The sequence below is a fragment of the Trypanosoma conorhini genome (assembly GCF_003719485.1).
Source record: "Trypanosoma conorhini strain 025E chromosome Unknown Tco_14.4_contig_00487, whole genome shotgun sequence".
Lineage (NCBI taxonomy): Eukaryota > Euglenozoa > Kinetoplastea > Trypanosomatida > Trypanosomatidae > Trypanosoma > Trypanosoma conorhini.
This window is the reverse complement of record NW_021704578.1, coordinates 5,864-14,500: the sequence shown is the minus strand read 5'-3', so window position 1 is coordinate 14,500 and position 8,637 is coordinate 5,864. Positions and strand designations below refer to the sequence as shown.

The following is an 8,637-nucleotide window of genomic DNA, read 5'->3' as shown; positions in this document are numbered from 1 at the left end:
TGTAATAAATTCGGCAGCAAGTGCAGTCGTCCCTGTCCATCAGCGGGACAGGCACCCACCTGCTCCCGCTCCCGTTAGAGTATACCACTTGTCCCTCGTCCTGCCCGCATCAGCCGACGCATGCATGCATGCGGTGCTGGAATTAGCCCCTTCCGCTCAAGTCATTTTCTTCCCACGCCGTTTTCACACAAATAAAGTCCTCTCAACGCCCAAACATTACGATTGCCACGAACAGTGGGCAAAGCAAAGCAAGAAATGTTAGTGTCCGTCCTTGAAAAAAAAAAAGGGGGGGGGGGGTGGAGTGTGCGCAATATTACTGACGCTCCGCGCAGCTTGAGTGCGGGGCTCCATGGGAAGGCGACGCACGCTTTTCTCTTTTTTTTTCTTTTTTCTTCTGAGCCCTGACGCACGGTGCCTGTCCCCAATCACGGCGGCTGCTCAAAGCGGCAGCATCGCCACCGCGGCGGTGGCCACGGCAAGAAGCGCAAGGGAAGTGGAGCCAACGGTGGCGGCCGCACTGCCCCAATAAAAAGCTAAGCTGTCGTGTGCTCCATACTCTGGCCCCGAGGGCGGGGAGTTGTGAGCATCGCATAGGCGTGCTTTTAACCCTTTTTTCAGCAATGGCTTCTTTTTACTGTGTCTGCATTGTCTAATGCATTTAGCATAAAAAATATTAATGTATTTATCGCCCGTCGCTAACGGCATGGCGCAAATAGCAAAATCCGCATCTATCTTTTAGGTTTTTCCTTGGAATGAGAGATATCTCAGAGGAATACAACTCAATTTTTCACCGTTTGCTCCATATGTCCGTTGGCCTTGTTCATGTCGCGTTGCGTTTGGGTCATCGTGGCTTGTGAATGCGTAGGGCAAAAACTGTTCTTCGTCTTTTTTTGCCGTATATTGGCGAAATCGGCGTGGGGAACCGATTGGATTGCGACGCTGCTGTCGGTGGGTCTCGTGCGGCACATTAGAGGAAGAGGAGGAGGCAGCCTGAACTTCCTGTGCAGTCCGTGGCCGTCCCACGCCCTGTCAATTTCCCTCTAGGGCTAGCTAGATGTGTATGTGACAAAAGCGCGAAGCAGGTGGAGAGAGTGGCGGAAATGTTATGGAGCCAAACTCAAAAAAAGAAAAAAAAGTAATGGAGTTTTCAACATTGCAGAGCGTCACACCTCCTCCATCAACGGCACACTTTTGCAAGCCTTTTAATACCCCACCTTGGTGGGTGGAGGCAACTTTATTTCGTGTTACGTTCCACGGAGAATGGAACTCGGTGAGCCGCAACTCCCCTTACCACGGTATTTCCTTAAAGTCCTTGAAAAACTTGCCATACTCCCTGCTGTTTGTGTAGATGAGATCCAGGCAGCGTGCGGCGGCATCAATCTCATCCAGTGGGCACAGCAGCGACTGCTCCGCCCGCCGTTCCTTCTTCGCCTTGGGTGACTCATCGGTGATCCACCCCGTGTCTACGGAGTTCATGAAGATTCCCTCCTGAGCGTAGTCCTCACCGCTCGTCCGGGTCATCATATTAAGGGCGGCTTTCGCCATGTTCGTGTGTGGGTGCGTCACCTGCTTGAACCGGTAGAACTGACCTTCCATGGCCGAGACGTTGATGATAAAACGTTCCTCATTTGGCACCGCGTCGCCCTCCCGATTCAGCAGACAGGGTTTTAGTTTGCTGTTAATGATAAGCGGCGAGAGGGCGTTGATGGCCATGAGCTCCGCCGCCTCGCTTCCCGGCACCTCGCCCAACCGCATCACCCACGAGTTCGCCTCCCGCGTATCACTTTCCTCTGCCTGGGTGTCGTAGCGGTCAAAAGCAAGTGCGTGGGCGGAGGCGGCGGTGGCTGTGGCAGCTAATGACCACGACGCTTCACGTCCCGCCTGCTCCTCGTCGGGGCTCGCGTGGTTGCCGTTCGTCTTGTTTGCCGCGTCGTCCAGAAACGGCTGCTCGTGGGGATGGTGCTCGATGCGAAGGGGTTCTCCAATCGTCACAGAAGTGTGGGTGAGAAAAAAATGATGCCACTCTCCCGACGTTGCGTCCTCGCAAAGACGGCGATGCAGCTCTTGCGGCGGGAACGCCTCAAAATGGCGGACTTTGGCCGTGTACTCCTTTGTGCGCGCGATTGTTTGCGCTGCGTTGTTGATGACTGCAAAGATTTTGGGGAACCGCTGCCGCAGAAAGGCGCAAAACTGCGTCACCAGCCAAAGGTCACGGAGGTCAAGGGCGAAGAGGTGCAGTCGGTCGCCCCACTCGGCATAATCAGGCTCCCGCTGAAACCGTGCCAGTGCCTCATGCACAAACCGAGTGGTACCCACCAGTTGAGCCCCACAGCGCAGGAGGGAAAGCGCCATCGCAAAACCAATCTTGATGCGGCAGCCAGTGAGCAGCACAACTTTGCCGCGCAGGTCCCGCGTGAGTAGTCGCTTATTGAAGTTGTATTCCCCACAGAGGTGACAAAGGCTGTAGTAATAGGGGTGCAACTTGTTATACCGCACGCGGCAAGTGTGACATCCGATCCATCGGTTTAACTGAAGGGCCTCGTCAGACGGGAAGGATCGACCGGCATTGTAAACCTGCACATCGTCGAACACGCAGTAGCTATCAGGCTCCTCGTCCTCGGATATCGGTGGGCGAGTTCGAACTGTAAAAGGAGACTCCCCCCACTCTCGCACCCGCCTCCGCGCGTAGAGTCGCCTGGCAATGAAAAGATTTAACGAGGCCTCCGCCGACAACGTCGGTGCCACCTTCGCATCCCGTGGCACAAACCGATTATCAACGGCGCCCTCAGCCAGCACAAGCTTCAAGGAGTGCAAGACGTCCGTCGTCGGCACGACGTGCTGAAGAGCAGAGCGAAGTTCATCCGGCACATATTTGAAATCGCCGCACTGCCGCAGACGTGGTACGCTTCGAAGCAAGGCGGATTCCGCCACGAGCACATCCTCAGAGGGAGGGAACACATTTCCTTTACCAGCGTTGCTCCCACCCGCGTCAGTGCTGTTCTCCTCATTCCCATCATTTTCGTCAGTCTCCCCCAACGTAAACAATTCGTCACAGAGCTCTGCGATGCGTAGCTTCACAAATGCCGTGTATTTTTCTCGCTGCTCAGGCGGCGTCCCTGCGGGAACGGCACCGCGCAATAACGCGGGCGGCATTTGTGACCCAAAGGCGTGTGGCAAGTAGCGATAGACCTGTGCCACCAGCTGCGAAATTTTCAGCCACTCTGGTGCGGTGGGATTAGCGTCATAAGCCTCTTCCAGACGGATCACGTTCTCAAAGGCGCCGATCAACATGATGATCTGTCGGTCAGTGGCAGTGCAGGGATTGGGGTCATTCGCCGCAGAAGGGGCCTCGTCAAACGCATCCTCCTGGGCGCTTTCCGGGGGCTCGACAGGGAGTTGTGACGCCGCCGGTCCTGCAATCATCAGCAGCGGTTTCGTCGGCCGCTGCATCAGCGCCGTAAGAGCCTCTTCCCGCTCTCGCTTCATTTCCGTGCGTCGTATGGCCTCAATGTCCTGCATGCGTTTAAACCGCTTTCGCCGGCTTTTCTCCTCATTCATGATCATTTTGTACACCTCACGGTTTTCGCGCTTCGTCTTGCGGTCACGGGTGATCATGGTGTACAGCCGACTCTCGTGGAGGTACGCGTCCCCAACAAAGAGCGAGGGATTGTGAAAAAGCGTGCGCACCACTTTGGTGGCGACGTGCAGTTCGTCAAGGGTAAACCCCCAACGCGCCTCACGCTCCTCCAACGACATCGATGTCTCTTCCGCCTGGTCATTAGATGGGGACCCGTCCTCCGCAGAATCAACGCTGCGGCTCATGGGGTCCTCTACCTTTTCGCTTCCCTTTCCATTTTCGGGTGGTTCCAACTGCGCAGTAGTTGCGCCCGCAAACGCCATGTGTGGCACCGCTTACGCCGGCATGCAGTGAGGGGGCACAGAAGAGGGTGTGGAAAGAAACAGCATTTCGTCCCATACGGGCGCTTCGTTTCATTGTCTCTCCGCATGTATGTATGTGTGTCTGTGTGTGTGAGTGGGAGAGGGACGGGCGCTCCCCCCACTACCCCCCGTTCCCCAACACACACACACACACACACACACACACACACTGACATACAAAACAACAACAACATTGCACGCTTCCCCCCTCGCTCTCCTCCTCTTCCAAAGCGTCTGTTTTGTGCTCATGTACGTTATTGCCTTACAAGATAAACGCGTTACGCGCCGGCTTAATAAGTAGAGGAAAGAAAGAAATGAAGCCACAACATCCGCAGCGGCGGCAGCTGCCGCGCACACAACATCTTTTTTTTTTCTATTTTTTTTGTTGTTTTTGTTCTCTTTTTTTTTTTTCTTCATCGTTTGCTTTGCTGCCTCTGCATGTGTATGCGTGTGTGGTGAGCTCCCACTTCCTCTCGCTTTTTTTTCTTTTTTTTTGTTGATTTTTTTGTGTGTTTGTTTGCGTGCGTGTGTGTGGCTTTTGTTTTTCTCCCCGCATGTATTTGCTTTCATTTCTGATTTTGTGTCTTTGCTTCTGCATGCGTGTGCGTCTCCCGCTGCGGCAACGGCGGCCGTGAGGCGACACACGCAGCGGAAGAAACCGGGCGGCCACCCCCGCGCGCTGGAGAGGAGGGGGGGGGGGGTGGCGGGGCAACGCCTCATCGCCGCCGCCCCGCCATCACCACATGCCGCCGCCGCCGCCCATGCCCATGCCCATGTTCTCCATCATCATCTGCTGCATCATTTGGTTTTGCCGCATCTGCTGCAGCTGTTTGCGGCGCGCCTCATCATCCTTCGCGCGGCGCTCAGCAATTTGCACGCGGTACCGCTCGAGGAAGCGCCGCACCGCGGCGGTGCACTGCGGCACGCGGGCGAGGAGCTGCACCAGCATTTCAGCCCGGTCTCGCAGCAGCTTTTCCGAGGCGCGACACCAGACCTCAAAGAGGCTAGAAATGATGTCGGTTTTCTCCGACAGACACGTGAAAAACTCGGCGCCGTGCTTGCTGTCGCACATGAGCAAGATAATGGTAAGAATGGAGTTCGTGACGCGTGGGTCCGCGTTCACGGTGAGGTTTTCCGCGAGGCGTTGCAGGTTGCCCTCCTCCGCGAGTTCCTCGTGGCCAAGCCCGGCGCGGGCAAGGTAGCGAATGCTGAGGGTGCAGTGCTCCACCACACCTTGATTGCCGTGCTCCAGCAGGCGGAGGAAGTACGACATCCCACTGCGCCCCTCCACACCGCGCCCCACCGCCAATGCACCCACGCGCAACGCACAGACATTTGCAAAGATGCCTGTCAGGGCATTCAGGAAGAGGATAGGACTCTGCGGGTCAAGAAGTCGCAGCATCTTCACTGTCGCGGGGATGCAGGCCAGTGCGTAGGCGCCCTCCGCGCCCACTGGCACGTCGGTCGCCAACACCACCTCGGCGTCGTTGACGTGTGTGAGTGTTTGCAACGCCTGCGCTACTTCCTCCATAAGCTCCTGCCTTCCCTGACGATGCGCCTCGCTGAGTGTCGTTAGCAGCACGCGGTAGCCACCCAGCATGTACAGCTTTCGGCAACCCTCCGCATCGGCCCCGAAGGCGCAAACGATGGTCTTGATAGCCAGGCTCACCCCCTCCGCATTTGAGCCGTCCTTGTTGAGGGCGGCGAGCCGCAGCAAAGCCCCCCCTTGCCGCTGTGCAGACAGCCGTGAGGAATCCTTCTTCTGCGCGGCGTCCCCTTTTAGCTTCTTAAGAATGTCCTCCGCCGCTGCGACGCGTTCCTCGTCCGTCTTGGCGCTCCGGAGAACTCTGAAGGGGGCGTCAAGCGAGGAAAGCACACGGTGTCGCTCGTGGTAAAGCGAGAAAAGGCAGGCGGTGGAAAGGGTGGCAACAGTGCCGTGGAAGAGAAACTTCCACACCGCCGGATTGATCGGGGACTCCATCGTGACACACGCCGAGGGGGCACGCCTGTTCGCGTGTCCGCTAATAAATGTATGGGACGGGGGCAACGGCAATTGCTCCCCTCCGCCAACTCCTTCGGAACTTTATGCTGCTCTCACCCACACGCTGTCGCTATCGCGCTGGAAATGTGTCGAAGAGAAGAATAAATAAACAATCACAAGCCGTGCGGGTTGGTTGAACTTTCGTAGTGGCACACCGAAGGAGACAGAGAGTGCGCAAAAAAGTAAAATAAAACGGCACACAGCAGTCTTCACGGGGTAGGCAAGGAAACAAAGGAATCAAGCAGAGTCAACAGTAACGTTACATCCTCCCCACCACCACCACCTCAAACCCCTCGCTGCCTCTCGTTCCAGCACGCACACACACACACACACGGACGCTCCCTCTCTGCCTGAAAGAAGCTCCGCCCGACACCACCGCCATCTACGCAACTGAGGTTCCCTCATGGACAGGAACAAGCAGGCAGAGGACTACTGCAAACGCATCCTTCGACGTTTCCCCACTACAGGAACACGCGCAAATTCCTCTTCCAGCAATTGGGCGCCCGCGCACTTGGCTATTCTACTGGTTTCATTTAAAGATACGGTGCCACGGGCCGCTCTGCCGCCCGCTCCTCCTCTGACTTTACCAGACTATTCTTGTAGTTCAAGTACTCCTCCCGTGCGACGGTGGCCTCTTCTTTCCGGTTGGCGAGGTAGTACCGCATAAGTTGCTCCTTGTCAAAGAGTGGTTTGGGCATTATCCTGGAGTTCTGCCGCAGCGACGGTGGCAGCAGGCCGGCCTTTGCAAGGAGGGCCCACGGCCGCACCGACAGCCGGCATCGCTTCACACCGAACCAGTACTTGAACGCATCCACGTCAACTGTGGTCAGCATGAACAAGTGCCTGTCCTGCGCGACAGGGGTGTCGGGCGACCATAGCGACTTTTGCGGGTGCGGGCAGTGCTTGCCGAGGTAGTGCAGCAGACGGACGTCAGAGTTGCGCCGCTTGTGGGTGTGCTCTACAAGAAGGTCATACGACTGAAACTTCCACACGACGTGGTGGCCACGCATGCGAATAATTGGCGCACCAGGAGCCCCCCACAATTGTGGGGTGCGTCGCTTAATAACGGCCCGAGCAATACACAACGCAGTAACGCGAAGCATGCCGTTTTTCTCTTCTTTTTTCCTCTTGGTTTCTCTCCCTTCCTTTTCCTTCCCTTTTTATCCACGCTTGCTGCCGTGGCGCGGCGGGTCAGGAGCCGTGCGTGGCAACAACACACAGTCGCACCTGCACAGAGGCAATTCCCCTTTAACTGGCGAGAGAAAAAAAAAAAAAAAGAAGCTGAAGCGGCAAAAAGGGGAAAGCGGATTGACGAACCCCCGCTGACAACTTCCCAGCGCCCCCGCCCCCGTCCCCGTCTCCCACCACCAACAACTACCAGCCACTGCAAGAGAACTCCCACATGCACGCACTCATATACTTTTTTTTAGCATCGCCGCATTCCCCGCAACAGGCCGAGGCCGAGCGTCGCGTACCCCACCACTCCCGGGGCTACGCCGCCGGGCCCCAACTTTGTGGCGACGTACCGCATTCGGTTCTCAACCAGGAAATCCAAGTCTTCTCGGTTTATCTCCCCGTCACCGTTGGCGTCCGCGAGTTGCCGGACCTTTTCTCGGAAAGCGGCCTCAAGCACATTCTGATTCACAAAGTTCATCTGCGCCAGCAACTGAATCCCGCTGTAGAGCACAAACGAGGAGGTCAGGATAAGCATCTTGCTTTTGTACATGCGTTGCGCCACTCTGCCAACGACGAACCCCATCGTGAAGCCAAAGGCGCACTGACCAATAAAGGGAAGCGCAGCGTCCAACGTGCGCCGATGGCGTTGAAGGAGTTTCTTCAGGTCACGGTCATACATCACTTGGAAATCACGCGGAGTGACACGTCCATCGCCGTCCGCATCCAAAAAGCTCACGAACTGCGCAGAAGCACGCTTTCCGAAGTCACTCTCCATAAAATTCTGGAACTCCAGTCGTGACTGCAAAGGGCTCAATATGGCTTTTCCCGCGCCAACAATGTACTCAAACAGGGCAAACGACCCATTCTCGCTGCGGGGCTTTCCCAGGGAAAAGACAGTGTCAAGAGCCTCCTCCAAATCCTTCGTGTTCAGCCGCCCCTCTTGCACAGAAGAGAAAGACGGTGGTGGTTGCGATTGTGACTTGGCATCCACCATAGTCCCACGCCCGCAAGTAAAAAATCCCCAGCGACACAAATCAGACGAGCAAAAAAAAAAAGCTTCAGCGACGAAACCTTTATGCTTTGCTTTTCTTGCGTAACAGAAAGGTGAGAAGAGCAAAGAAAAATGCCGCGTATTTTCAACCACGTTGGCTTTGAAGCTACACAGACACACGTGCGTGTCTGGGTGTCTGTGTGTATATGAATTTGTATACACCCGCTCAGTACCCGACAGAGAGAGTGTGCGCGCACGGCACCTCCCCCTCCGCTCGACACCAGGAAGCGCTGAGGGAAAAGGTGGCGGTGAGGAGGGACTTTTCTGCGCCCTCGCAGCCGCCTGGAGGAAAACGGCCCGCCCCGCCCTTCTGGGGCCCGTCGGCGGCAACCGCGGGGGCCCGGACCCCCGCGCCCACACAACGTCCCTTTCACCGCCGGAAGGATCCGCGTGGCCGACCGCGCAGGCGCCCTCCTCCCGCCCAAGGCGC

The 8,637-nt window shown here is 56.6% G+C and overlaps 4 protein-coding genes across 4 annotated transcripts, besides 6 other annotated features; all 4 read right to left on the bottom strand.

Annotated features, from left to right (window-relative positions):
* Window positions 1-1,287: 1,287 nt before the first annotated feature.
* On the bottom strand, window positions 1,288-3,900 carry Tco025E_06851 (oxidoreductase-like protein; the record flags this gene model as incomplete). Its single annotated transcript, XM_029373719.1, has 1 exon — window positions 1,288-3,900. One exon carries the CDS (start codon window positions 3,898-3,900, stop codon window positions 1,288-1,290), a length of 2,613 nt encoding a protein of 870 aa, XP_029226157.1.
* A 106-nt stretch (window positions 3,901-4,006) lies between these two features.
* Window positions 4,007-4,036: a microsatellite.
* A 41-nt stretch (window positions 4,037-4,077) lies between these two features.
* Window positions 4,078-4,109: a microsatellite.
* Window positions 4,110-4,302: 193 nt separating this feature from the next.
* Window positions 4,303-4,353: a sequence feature (A-rich).
* Window positions 4,354-4,416: 63 nt separating this feature from the next.
* Window positions 4,417-4,458: a sequence feature (A-rich).
* Window positions 4,446-4,473: a microsatellite.
* A 202-nt stretch (window positions 4,474-4,675) lies between these two features.
* On the bottom strand, window positions 4,676-5,920 carry Tco025E_06850 (uncharacterized protein; the record flags this gene model as incomplete). The annotated part of the gene is made up of 1 exon (XM_029373718.1): window positions 4,676-5,920. The coding sequence occupies one exon, from the start codon at window positions 5,918-5,920 to the stop codon at window positions 4,676-4,678; it is 1,245 nt and encodes a 414-aa protein (XP_029226156.1).
* Window positions 5,921-6,292: 372 nt separating this feature from the next.
* Window positions 6,293-6,313: a microsatellite.
* Window positions 6,314-6,513: 200 nt separating this feature from the next.
* On the bottom strand, window positions 6,514-7,083 carry Tco025E_06849 (uncharacterized protein; the record flags this gene model as incomplete). Its single annotated transcript, XM_029373717.1, has 1 exon — window positions 6,514-7,083. One exon carries the CDS (start codon window positions 7,081-7,083, stop codon window positions 6,514-6,516), a length of 570 nt encoding a protein of 189 aa, XP_029226155.1.
* Window positions 7,084-7,406: 323 nt separating this feature from the next.
* Tco025E_06848 (uncharacterized protein) lies at window positions 7,407-8,150 on the bottom strand (the record flags this gene model as incomplete). The annotated part of the gene is made up of 1 exon (XM_029373716.1): window positions 7,407-8,150. One exon carries the CDS (start codon window positions 8,148-8,150, stop codon window positions 7,407-7,409), a length of 744 nt encoding a protein of 247 aa, XP_029226154.1.
* Window positions 8,151-8,637: the final 487 nt, after the last annotated feature.